The 13,530-nt window shown below is 40.3% G+C and overlaps 1 protein-coding gene across 10 annotated transcripts in view; it reads right to left on the bottom strand.

Moving 5' to 3' along the window:
* FGGY (FGGY carbohydrate kinase domain containing) overlaps positions 1-13,530 on the bottom strand; it is a 424,150-nt gene that overhangs the window by 347,308 nt on the left and 63,312 nt on the right. For all 10 annotated transcript variants that reach the window (XR_003004668.1, XR_003004667.1, XR_003004665.1 and 7 more), the window contains one exon: positions 10,667-10,755. Coding sequence is in view for 5 of the 10 variants with exons in the window: in XM_024756234.1 (XP_024612002.1) it covers positions 10,667-10,755 (89 nt within the window). In the remaining 5 variants the exon portion in view is untranslated. The remainder of the gene's footprint in view (positions 1-10,666; positions 10,756-13,530) is intronic.

Here is a 13,530-nt window from a genome sequence, read left to right as displayed (position 1 = left end):
CTAGAACAGTACCTGACACACAGCAGGTATTCAATACAAACTGGCTGTTATTTTTTTTTTTTTTTAAGTTATGGGAACTGAGCAAATTCAGACCAGTGGTTCTTATTGAAGGGTGCACATCATAACCACCCAAGGTCACACATTATTTTACCACCTTTGTCCCAAAGGACAAATGTGGGGATTCCTAACCTTTTCCATCGAGATTTGCTTTACTGATGAAAAGTGAAAGAAGAAACCTCAACCTTCCTCAGGGTTGGACTCAACGGAGCAGATAAAGAGGGACAGTCATTGATCCCTTAGTTAAGCGTTAGTGTAGGGCAGCAGCAGGACTCCCAGTCACTGGGGGTCTGTGCCTCAACTGTAGGCATGGGTGAGAAGCCATGATATGAACACTCCGTTCCCCTCCTGCCCCGACAGCCCTGGCATATTCCATTCTCTCCTGCCCTTCCTGGACTTTCAGCCTCTGAATACTGATGGCCTGTGGTCTCCTGCCATCTGCTCATTTCTTCACGCCCACAACAGCTCTGAGACCTTTGGAGACACTCTCACACCCTCTGACTCACAGAACCCTACAGGAAGGCAAGACAAAACCCAATAGGGGAGAGAAGTTGCCCAACAGGTTATTTGGTTTCTAAATGGCCCACTGTCCCCACCCCACCTGTAAGCTGTTTAACTGAATTTAGCTTCACCTTAGAACGTAAAACTAAAAAATAAAGACTGAAGGGAAAGATAAATGAAAGTAGCACTTCCTGTGTACTACTCTGTATTGCAAACTGGTTAGAGGTTTCACCCAGGGTGCTCCATTTTCTCCATAAAACAAAGCCATGTAATTTTTGTCCCCCTTCAACCATAAAAGGAACCTGGGATTGAGAAGGATTAAATGACTTTCCCATGTTCACCCAGCTGGTAAATGGCAGAGCAAAACTGTGAGCTAAGGAGTATTTGGCTCCAGCCCTTACAGGAATTTGAATAGTTTAAATAAATGTGTACCTACCTACTGCTAGACTAGAGAGAAGAGACCTCTTAGGTGCTCTATTAACATACATGCAAAGAATAAATGAATAAGTGAAATGAATGAAGGAAGGAAACTATGAGCTACAGTTGTTTCCAACTATATATCACCACCCCTACGACCTGTCCTGTGCTCACCCTTCTCTCTGTGGCTATTATAGAAGGATTATAAATTAGTATCTGGGATAACGGTCGGTGTAACTTACTGAGAAATTACAATTTTGTGATTATCTTTTTATTTGCTCAGTATTAATTCTCGCTTTTTTTCTTTAGTAGTAAGAGAAACGCAATGCACCAACTGAAAGCCTATTTTATCCAGGCTCTAGCTGCGTGTGAGCATAAACCAATGACATGCAAGCAGAAGTATTATGCAGCTCTTCAAAGAAGGTTCTCTAAAGAAGGCTGACTCAGGTGTGTACAGCCTTTTTATGCAACTCCCACCTTCCTTCTTCCTGCTATATGAAATGTGGGCTGAAAAACAGAGACTCCATAAGCCATTTTGGACCATGAGGTATCTTTGAGAATGGAAGTCAGGGCTGAAGATAATGAAGTAAAAATGCCAAAACAGTTAGTGTCCTTGATGAGTTTGTGGGACTGTCATAGTAGCCCAAAACTCTATACATCTGTATTTACTTACAGAAGAGAATGAACGCCTGTTTGTTCAAACCACTATGATTTTTAATTTTCTATTTTTTCTATTACTCATCAGTGAAGAGATAAGGATAATTTTTCTTCTGTAGAGAGTGAGAGCACTCTTCTTTCCCCAAAATAAGGGTAAAGGAAATCTAATATTTACAGGCCATTTCTCAGCACTATTAAAGATACCAAAAAATAAGCTGACGCGAGAGGATGACTGAATCATTCTTCCTAGAACCTAGAAGAACGGTTTTATACCATTGTTCTGAGAAATCATCCTTCAACACAACCATAAAACAATGCATATCAAAGAGTTTTACCATCAATCATATCAGAAATAACTGTTATTTTTTTCCCCAGAACTCTTTAGTTTTATGACACTACCTTCAGAATCTTTGTCAAGTTTCAACCAAGTTCTGGCCAAAAAATGTTACCTCTAGGATGACCTAAATTCAATCAATTTTACTTTCATTCAATAGATTTCTAACAAAAAATCAAGTCGTTAACCACAGTGAGAATCCACTTTACAGTTATGAGGGTGACTATAATTTAAAAAAAAAAAAAAAAACAGGTGAAACTGTAGAGAAATTAGAATCCTCATACATTGCTGGTGGGAATGTTAAATGATGCAATTGCCATGGAAAAGTTCAGTGGGTGGGTCCTCAGAAAGCTAAACATAGGATTACCAGGTGACCCAGCAATTCAGCTCCTAGATATATACCCACAAGAATTGAAAGCAGAGACTCAAACAGATACTTATGCATCAATACTCACAGCAGCATTATTCATAATAGCCAAGAGGAAGAAACAACCCAATTATCCATCATGGGTCCACCAACAGATGAATGGAAAAGTAAAATGTAGCATATGCATACAATGGAATATCATTCAGCCATAAAAAAGGAAGGAAATTCTTACACATTACAACATGGATGAATCTTGAAAGCATTATGCTGAAGTGAAATAAGCCAGACATATAAGATCCTACTTATATAAGGTATCTAGAATGGGCAAATTCATAGAGAGGGAAAGTAGATTAGAGGTTAATGGGGCAGGGGAAGGCAGGAACAGGGAGTTGTGTTACTTAATGGTTACAGAGTTTGTGTTTGGGGTAACAAGTTTTGGAAATAGGTAGTGGTAATAGCTGTTCAACACCATGAATGTAATTGATGCCATTGAATTGGACACTTAAAATGGTAAATTTTATGCTATAGATATTTTACTAAAATTCATAAAAATGTAATCTATCAAAAGCACTGAACTATACTTTAAATGAGTGACTTGTATAGTATGTGAATTCTCTCTCAATAAAGCTTTTTTTTTTTTTTTAAATCAAGTCTTATCTTAGATATGCAACTGAGTGAGGTAATCAGGACGTCAAGTACTAAGGAAGGGATGTGGACTGCAGGCAGGCCACCAGAGGCAGATATTATCGTGGAAGTCTACCCCTTCTTCCTCCCGTGCTGCTGCCTCAGCCCTTAGGGAGGATGAGCCTGCTCCCTGCCCGCTCTTCTCTCCACTAAGAGTAGCACCAGAGGAAGCGCAGCTGACTTTGCACCCCATCCCCTGACTTAATTTTCTCCAAGGCGGTAAGGGAAATCCTTCTGATTGTTGTGACACTGGAATATATTAAGCCATGTTTGAAGGGGTCACTGTGTTAAAGATAAGGTACTAAGTCATTCCTAGAATAACAGTGAGCCCACGCCTTCACTCTCCATGCCCAGGTGCAACCAGTGTGCCCTGGCTTTAGGTAAGCACACCTCAGCAGGATCTGCATTCATGTTGCTGACTCAGTTACTTGACTTGATGACATCTGGTTGGCATATCGGGCCTGCCTTCCTCCATATAAGAACACATACACCTGAACATGTAAGTGCTGGTTTAGCCTCACTTCTGAGCTGCATTATCCACCCAGTATACCAGAAGCTCTATACATTAAAGGTTAACAAGTATTTTCTAAGATAATGAGGTAGGTTTTCATTCTTCATCTAGCTAATATGCTCTGTATGTAGTCTCTATCAGTCAGAACTCCAATGGCAAGGAAAAGGGAGTGGCACTTTGAACAGTTAACAGTAGGGTACCTGTTAGGAATTTAAATAATGAGGATTAATGTTAATGGTCCTAAGTGTGATAACAGCGCTGTGGTTACACAGGAGAAGGACAGTACTCTTGGGGATCACATTGCAGAATTTATGAGGAAAGAAGGTGGTATCTGCAATTCATTTATAAATGGTTCAGCAAAATAAACACATATATGCATGTCAGAGATAGAACACTTTTGAGCACAATGTAACAAAAACGTTAATTGATGAATTATAGGTCTGGGGTCCCCAACGCCCCCGGGCCACAGACCGCTACTGAGCTCCGCCTCCTGTCAGATCAGCGGCGGCATTAGATTCTCGTAGGAGCGAGAACCCTACGGTGAATTGCGCATGCGAGGGATCTAGGTTGCGCGCTCCTTATGAGAATCTAATGCCTGATGATCTGAGGTGGAGCTGAGGCGGTGATGCCAGCGCTGGGGAGCAGCTGCAAATAGAGATTATCATCAGCAGAGAGGTTTGACTGCACAGAGACCATAATAAATCAACTGCTTGCAGACTCATATCAAAACCCTATCAGTGAGTTACAAGTGAAAACCAGCTCAGGGCTCCCACTGATTCTGCATTATGGTGAGCTGTATAATTATTTCATTATATATTACAATGTAATAATAATAGAAATAAAGTACACGATAAACGTAATGCGCTTGAATCATCCCAAAACCACCCCCCGCCAGCCCCAGTCCCTGGAAAAATTGTCTTCCACGAAACAGGTCCCTGATGCCAAAAAGGCTGGAGACCGCTGATGTAGGTAAAGATATGGTGTTCCATATACCATTCTCTCAACTTTTCTGTAGCTTTAAATTTTTTTCAAAAATAACACCTTGGGGAAAATAGTAAAATGAACAAACAAAAACATGAATTCTCACCAATATTTAAGAAAACACTGAAATCCAATATAAATATTAGTAGTTGACATAAATAGGCAATCAATACATGTAATACTAATAGATACAATTATTGACATTAATTGACATAAATTAACAAAACAAGTGGTTGATAAATATAAGAAAAGGTAACTGCATTTAATAATAAAAATGCACATTAAAATAAGAGATCATTTTAAGCCTAAAAACTTGGCAAAACTAACACAGACATTATACAGACATAAGATAGAATATTATATGGGTCAAAAACATGTTTTCAGATAATATTTGAAAGGGAAAATACAATAATACATAGAGTAAAAAAATAAATTGTATAAAGTAGATTTATAATTTAAAAAATGAAATAGAGTAATAAGAGTCATTAAATAATGATACTATTTTTGAGATCCTGGAGATTATATTTGGAAAATGACTATAGATCTGGATCAATAACCTGCCATAATCTTCTCCTGACAGATTAGCAAATAACCATAAGAAAAATAACAGAATAATAACATCCCTTATAAACCCCACACATAGAGAACCATGCATATCAGGAAAATAATTGCTATTTTAAAAGGATTACAATTCTAAAGAACATAAATTCATCTCAAAGTAGAAAATAGAATATTTACTGACAACTTTCACAGAATTGTACATTGTAGTGGGGGGGAGTAATATATCATATACAAAATGTAAGGAAAAATAAACCTGAGATTCTAGAAGCTCAGCCCTGTTTCCCCATATGCCATAGAAAACTCAGAAATTCTAACATATAACTTCTAAAGCAAACTAACCAAACTGTCTCTTGTGCATAAGGAACTCAGTAATCAATTTCTTTTTGTCCAAAGAAATAAAAATAAATGAATTGAGAATAGACAAATCTTCTATAAAAATAATTCAAAATAACGTATGTAGATAACTCCATCTTTAAGGAATTGAAGCATAACTCCCTACTCCTAGTGTTGGCTGTACATGGTGATTTCCTTCCAATAATACAAGACAGAAAGTGGAAAGGAACCTGACAAACAATACCTCAGCCAGATAATTAAGATCAACATCAACAGTGATGACATGCTGCTAGTATGTACCCTTGATATGATATGACATGATGAGAATGGTACTCAATAGAAATAGGCAGTGTAGTCTTCCTCCCCAGGACATACTTCCCATGTCTCATCATGAGAAAAACGTCAGACAAATTCCATTAGAGGGACATGCTATAATATATATGACCAAGCTTCAAAACGGTCAAGGTCATCAGAAACAAAGTTGAGAAACTGTCACAGCCAAGAAGAGACTAAGGAGATATGACTAACTGTATATGGTATCCTGGATAGGATCTTGGCCATTAGGTAAAAACTAAAGAAATATGATTAAGTATGGAATTTAGTTAATAATAATATATCAACATCGGTTCATCAATTGTTGACAAATGTATCACACAAACATAAGATGTTAATAATAGGGAAAACTAGGTGTCAAGTAAATGGGAACTCTCGTACTACCTTCACAACTTTTCTGTAAATCTAAAACTAGGTTTAAAATAAAGTCTTTTTGAAGCTATAACTGAATTTCAAAGGACATACTTTTAGATAATTTACAGAATATTGCCAACCCTCAATAATCTAGGAGAAATTGCTCTCAGACCACAATGTTAGAGGGAGTTCTTCTCCTGAACAGCAGTTGGGTTCTTATGTGTTCACTCAGTTAATCCTGATTATGTTCTCACCTTTTCTTTGGCCACTAGGAAGCTTGGAAACAAATCAATTAGTAATTGTGATGAACCATATAGTTTCTATGAAGCTCTTGGCTTTATCTTATTCTATTAATATTTCACTCCATTGTGACTTTTTAATATTTTTATCACTGCTTTTATCTTCTATTATCAGTCACCTCAAATCTCTTTAGAGGGAGGATTTATACATATGCATATGTTTTTGTCTGATTATACAAAATTTTATTATTCAAATTTCTGACTTCCCACTTCTCATGTTACCAAAATTCTGGACAGTTATCCACTAAAGGCTAGGATGTAGCAAATTACTACAACGTTGAGCTTTAGTTCTTGAATTGCAAAATGGTGATACCACCACCTGTTTTAACTGATGGTTGGGAGGACTAATGGGGTTCACATTTGTTAAAAAGTTAGCACAGATATAGAGAATGCAGTCAATAAATGATGACTGATGATTTATATAAATTATTATTTTAAAAAATAGCAATAATTATTTTCATCAATATAATGAAAAGAATGGAGCTGAATTACAAATTAATCATAGGCCAAAGTGGTGATTTTCTCAGTGAGCCAGAAAAACAAGAGTAGCTGCCATATTTTAGAAGGTAAGAACAATAAATAAAGCGAGGGGGGAGGGGAAAGCAGGAGAAGAGAGAAAAACAGATAAGAGGAGGAGGAGGAAGACTTCTTACACACCGTCACTGCCAAAAACAAGTCTGAAGGCTTAAGACAAGGTGAAATCTGATCACTTTTTCAGCCATGACTCCACTAGAATAATAAAGAGAAAAAAAGAAAGGGAAAAAAAACACCCTCTAGCCTTTTTGGCACCCATTTCCCCAAAGCCTCCCAAAACAATCACAATAAGAGCCAGATAAACACCAAATCTGAACCTCTCCTTGGCCCAGAGGATGCCAAGTTCATGTTCCACTGTCCAGAGTGTTTTTTGGCATTCGTACATTCAAACTCAGACCCTCATCTTCCTTATTCTAGAAGATGGAAAGACAATGGGGATTTTTCATTAAAAGAACTGTGAATTGTTTAAATACAATGTGCTACACATTTTATCCACAGTACCTCTAACCCTGACAGGACTGCCAGATGAGGACCTGAATTTGGGCAGGGGGTGGGGGAGGGGGAGGGTGGTAATTTACTCCAGCTTCTCACAGACAGTACATAGCAGAGACGTTGAACCCAGGTCAGTCTGACTACAACGATTTCCCTCTTTCCGCTAGGCCAGAAGCTTAATGCAAAGACTCCCTGCCAAAATCGATACAGTAAGGAAACTAAATAAAATAGCTAGGGCTTCCCTGGTGGTGCAGTGGTTAAGAATCCACCTGCTGATGCAGGGGACACAGGTTCAAGCCCTGGTCCGGAAAGATCCCACATGCTGCGGAGCAACTAAGCCCGTGTGCCACAACTACTGAGCCTGCACTCTAGAGCCCGCGAGCCACAACTACTGAGCCTGAGTGCCACAACTACTGAAGCCTGCATGCCTAGAGCCCGTGCTCCGCAACGAGAGAAGCCACCCAATGAAAAGCCCAAGCACCGCAATGAAGAGTAGCCCCCTCTCGCCACAACAAGAGAAAAGCCCACGTGCAGCAACAAAGACCCAACACAGCCAAAAATAAATAAATAAATTTATAGAAAAATAAAATAGCTAATTCCTTCAAAAACTTTCTCAGCGCTGTGTTGGAAGATCTTCTGTCACCTTACTCAGTCAGTCCATACAATAACCCCATGGAGTAAGTATTGTCATTACCCCAATTATATTTATAATTGAGAAAGCTCTGAGATTACTTGTTTCGCCTGATCATGCAAGTTGAAATAGAGAAGAAAGAATGAAGAGATTGAGGAAACAACAAAAAAGAAAGACAGATGTAAGAGAGAAGTGTGCCTGGGAGAGGGCAACCACCTTTACAAGAGGAACTTGGTGCCTGGTGCCCAAGGTCCACAGGCTCAGCTCTCCAGGAGAGCAAAGCTGGAAGGGAGGCCTCTGAAGGTGCTGGCGAGTATGGACAAGGGGCGGGGAGGGGACTGCAAATACACGCTAAGGAAAGTAGAATGAGTCATGAGTGTCTCAGCCAATAAAAAATGGCAGGGATGACTGGACAGTCAATAAATCATTTCTGAGCACTAAACTTTCTGCTTCCTCAGGATTTCAGATTGTCACAGGTGGGCAATGGAAGCCCCCAAGCATGTTCTGATAGGCCAACGAGAAGCTGTCCATCTTTAAATTTACCAAATCCATCCGACCTTTCAAAATACGTCCAGTCCTTCACAGGTATGGACCACCTTACATATTACTTTCATGTATACTCTGTTAGGCAATGTTGTCCCAACTTACCGGACCATATAACCACCTGGGGCACTTGTTAATCACACAAATTCCCAGGTATCCCATAGGGATTCTGATTCAGAAGGCTTGAAACTGGAAGCCCTGAGGATCTGGGCTTTGAATAAATGATTCGGCTGATTCCTATAATCAGGCTAGTTTGGTATCACAATCCCCATTTTATAGATAAGGAAAGTGAGATTCAAAGAAGGTAAGGCCACTCCCAAGGTCACCAAACTCTTGCATGGCAGAACTGAGGATAAGTCATGTTGTAACTCCACAGTGGATAAGCAAAGCAATGCATTTAAATCTATCTGAGCCAGAGCTAGCTTCAAAAACCTGGCTTCTTGGTGTCTTAATACGGCATTAGACACTTGGAAATGGGGGTGTGGACTATCTAGCACTATCAGAAAAACAGGGAGGACATCAGTGAATTGGATTGATTAACATCCAAGGAAAAAGAGAAGGAAAATCAAGGTCCTCCTCCATCTGTAGTTCTGCTTTTGAGTTCTCAAGGCTTGTGGGGGCCAATGGATTGTTACCGATACCCACACTATTAGCACTGTTTTGACTCCTAGGTCCATTTGGCTAAAATAATCAAAACATTTCCTTCACTACTGCACAAAGATAGGGAAAAAAAAACTAGAGAAAGGTCCTGCCAGAAATAACTCTGGACAACTAATATCACACCAAAAGAGGAATGTCCAGATGAGATCTTCACCCAAACAACTCCCTCCCCATTGATGATAACAATATAATGGTGACTAATTGCACCTTCTGGGTTAAAGTTCAGACCACTCCTCCAGAGCCCTCTCTCCAGAGAGGGATGAGTACCTGAGGTTTACTGAGGCCATTTTAATATGCACGTGAATCCCCTCCACCCTAGCATTTCATTAGTGGGAGGGGAGAATAATCAACAAGATGAATGATGTGCTTGTGAAATACATCTACTATCTCCTTTCTGGAAGCCCCTGCTGCCAAATGAACTATCACACTCTCATCAACTCTCTACAAGGAAAATCCAAATCATACAAAACGAGATAGACAGAAAGAGCACAGGGAAAATGGTACTCCCATTCCCAGCTTCTCATGAGTTTAAATAAAAGGGAAAATAGGGAGGATTTAGCGCTCTCTAAAAGAGATGACTTTAAGATATACCTAAATATATACATACTCATGCAGGTTTTTCGGTCCTCTGGGAAATGATCCCCTTTCTCATATGCAATTCTAAATCATTTCCAAGATAAGAAGACCCCTCCCTGCCCTACTGCCCCCTCCCCTTGTGCATGCCCTGAAATCTGAGGTCAAGATGACAACAGGTTTGCATGCTTTGAGGATACATGTCCAATCTGTCCATATATATGCACATCTGTGCACACATCCATTGTAGCAGCCACAGTCACACTCCATGAGTATTTTTAAAATTGTCTCTGATGTGTAGCACATAACTTATTTATAATATTTGTAATTTCTTGAGAAATACTGTTGACTTCAACATACATACTTCTACACTCTGGGATGATTCAGGTACGTTGATATAAAAAGCAAAATAGCTTCATTAACACACCCATCTAGTTAAAGTTAAAATCACCTTCCTTGAAAAACATAACTCTTGCCTTAATTTTAGGGGCCAAAAAATGTTTCTTTTATTTACCACGTAAAAAGCACCTTTGGAAAAATAGTCACATTTCACAATGGACTATTCATGTCTCCTTTAAATGTGTCCAATTTTAATGAATGGTCTTCACCTTGGATACCCACATTCCAGGCCTCATAGGAACAATGGTGTTTGGGCATGTGCAGTGGAAGTGGAAGATGGATTCAAGATGTTTCAAGTACGCAAAATCGCATGCAGATGTACAAACAGTACATCCAGTCAAAGCGAGTTAAGAAAGCTATATATATATATATATATATATATACATACACACAGACACCCGAGAATGGATGAACACAAATAAAACCCAACTCATAATTAACATACCGTGCTGTGACACCTGTTGCCTTCCACGATAAGAAGTCTGGGAGATCAAAGAAATGTCCCGCCTTATCCCAGCAAGTCTCTCTCAAGTTCTGCCAAATTAAATACATATTAGAATCAATTATGGGCTATTTTTTCTCCCCCTCTCCTCTTTCAATAATGTTTCAAAATTTTCAAAACAAAAGCATAGCCAACAATGCCCAATAAAACATCTGTTCAGGGGCTGGGAATGGTGAGTGATATAAAAGCAGTACTATACAGGAAAGAAAAATTGGCAATTATTGATCCTTCCAAAAATGACTATAATTTCCCTTTTATTCCTCTTTGCCAACCTGGAGCAGGAGGAAGTACATTCTGCAAGGGTACGCAATCCATCTTCCCAGTGAAGGGCAAGAGGATACTCTTCAAGACACATAAAAAGATTTCAAAGCTGAACAGCTGTGAACTGGGGAGAAAAACCACACTAAGAAATTACCCGATGAAATGCAATGTGTCCTGCCATGAAAAAGTCTCCCCAGGCTGACTGGTTCCAAAGGCAACAGGAATGATAGTCCCTGTCCACAAAGAACTTCCAATCTAAGCCAGAGAGAATGGTACGGAATCAAGCTATTCTTATAACTTTTTTAAACATTTGTTCCTTCCAATTTCTTCCACGCTGCCAACGTGGTCAGATTTTTTTTTCCTGCCACTGGGCTTTTCCTTCCTCTGCCACCTCTGTCCAGAACACTCCTTCCTCACCCACCACCCTGCTGCTCTGCCCACTTTGGTTAACCCAATCCATCCTTCCCTGGGGAGGTCTTTCAGGATCTCCTCCTCAGGTGAGGTCTGGCTGTCATATAACCCATATCACCCTGCAAGTAGTTGTATAATGTCCTTCTCTTCTGCTAGACTGTAAGCTCAATGAGGTCAAGGACCTTGTCAGTTTTATGCACCATAATATCCCACAACTGTCTTTTCTCCTCCCCGGCACAGAACTGGACCCTTAGCTGTGAGGTAGAAATCACATGACTCCAGTCCCCCTGACACACTTAACTGGACTAGGGGTGGACATGTGACCTAACTGGGCCAATCAGATTCCTTCTCCCAGGAATTTAGATTCAGGATCCAAATGGAGTCATTTAACTTCTGCCTTTGAATGGAATTGGAGGTGAGATAAACTTGGAAACTGTGAAGTGGCCATTTTTTTGCCAAGGACCTGGAGAAGTAGGACTTCAAAAAGAGAAGAGCAGTAGAGACAGAAGCAGCAGCAAGGAAGGTTTCCTACCACCCAGGCAACTCTCCATGTCCTGGTTTCAATTATTCCCTCCCCAAGAGGCTACAACAAAAAGGAATGTATCCTAAGTACATGGGTATCTTTGGGAACCTAAAGGCAACAAGACAGAAGATCCAAAAGAGACATATTCTAGTATCTGCTAGCAGGTGACACATAGCAGACGTTTGATAAATATGCATTGAACAACTAGACAAACTGCTCAGTTTCACCTTCCAATCTCTCTCAGGTGAGAGGCGCTTCAGCGTTTACAAAGGGTTTCCACATGTGTTACCTCCTTAGAACAACACAAAAGTCCTGAGTGCTGTTCTATCTATTTTATAGACATACAACTATTCTTTATCTATATTTGGCCTCAAATTCTATGAGTTCTTCCTATTTTCTCTTCCGCTATCACCACTCTCTGAACACAGACATCCACGCACAGCAGAGAAACTGAGTATTAACCCAGGAACAGGGTCCCATTAAAACAATAATAACATCAAAAGGGCTCAGATGTAAAAGGCAGTGTTAAGCCCATTTTCTGTTGTTGTTGTTGGTTGTTTATTTTAAATTCCTAAGCATTTGGGTGACCACTTACATCTAGAAAGGGCTAAACTTTCCTTTGAACACCCATACGTCTTAATGTTAAACAAAGCAACACTTAAAGTTGACTAAATATGCCAAACGTAGCTCTGAACTAGCAGTATCTTTATATGCTAATAGATCAGTCAGAACATGGTAGCCTTTGAAACTATGAGTCAAGCTACTAGTATGTCTTCTGGGTAGTCCCCCAAATCTCTTTCCATGTGCTCTGTGGTTTCGGTGATCAGTTCTCAGGGAGAAAAGGCATCCTCCTTCTAAAGACTTCAGAAATCCAAGGCCAATCAGAAATAAACCACGAAACCACTGCAGCAACGATCAGTGCTACCAGCCAAAGCCAAGCAGTCTTCCTCAACTCAGAAAATAACTGCTTCTGTTAGATCTTGTATACAGTCATTACAGACCTTGCAAAATGAGAGCTTTCAGCCTGTAGCCACGCAGACAGCCTCTGTGGACAACGGAACCCAGGCAGAATGTCTCAGAGACAGCATCAGGCCTCTGGCCAGAAAGAGACACATCGGGGGCAGGAGGGACAAAGCAGCCTGGCGGCGCCATCTTTTCTTGAGACGACGCCGGCTTCACTGAGCAAAGCCAGAGACCCTGGCTCAAACTCTCCATAGAAGGAGTGACCAGAAATGGCATCATATAAGGAGTGCGAGGCACCCTTAAAAACGCACAGAAACACAGCAGTAGAGAGGGAGAACACAGCAGTAGTATTCCCTGCCTTCTCCACAAAAGCAAAGTCTGCCGCTTAGCCAGCAAAGGAGAGGGGGAAAGCGTTTGCCTGGATGAGAGGAATATCTCCAGAAGCCTGATCCCTTACTTGGAGATGCTGACACTACCTATGAGGTTCCCATGGTGTTCTTACGTTGGGCTACATGATTCACAAATGCTTAGTCATCAAATGCCAGATTGGCCAAGGGCCTATTAGCCCCCGGGGATGGATTCTTAATCCAGTTCTATGAGAAAATCTCTCCAACCCTGCCTCTCCCCAACCAGCGGAGTCCCAGCCAAG

The sequence above is a fragment of the Neophocaena asiaeorientalis genome, unplaced genomic scaffold, assembly GCF_003031525.2.
Source record: "Neophocaena asiaeorientalis asiaeorientalis breed wild unplaced genomic scaffold, Neophocaena_asiaeorientalis_V1.1 scaffold205, whole genome shotgun sequence".
Taxonomy (NCBI): Eukaryota; Metazoa; Chordata; class Mammalia; order Artiodactyla; family Phocoenidae; genus Neophocaena; species Neophocaena asiaeorientalis.
Note: the sequence above shows the minus strand (reverse complement) of the source record. Positions and strands in the feature narration are given on the sequence as shown.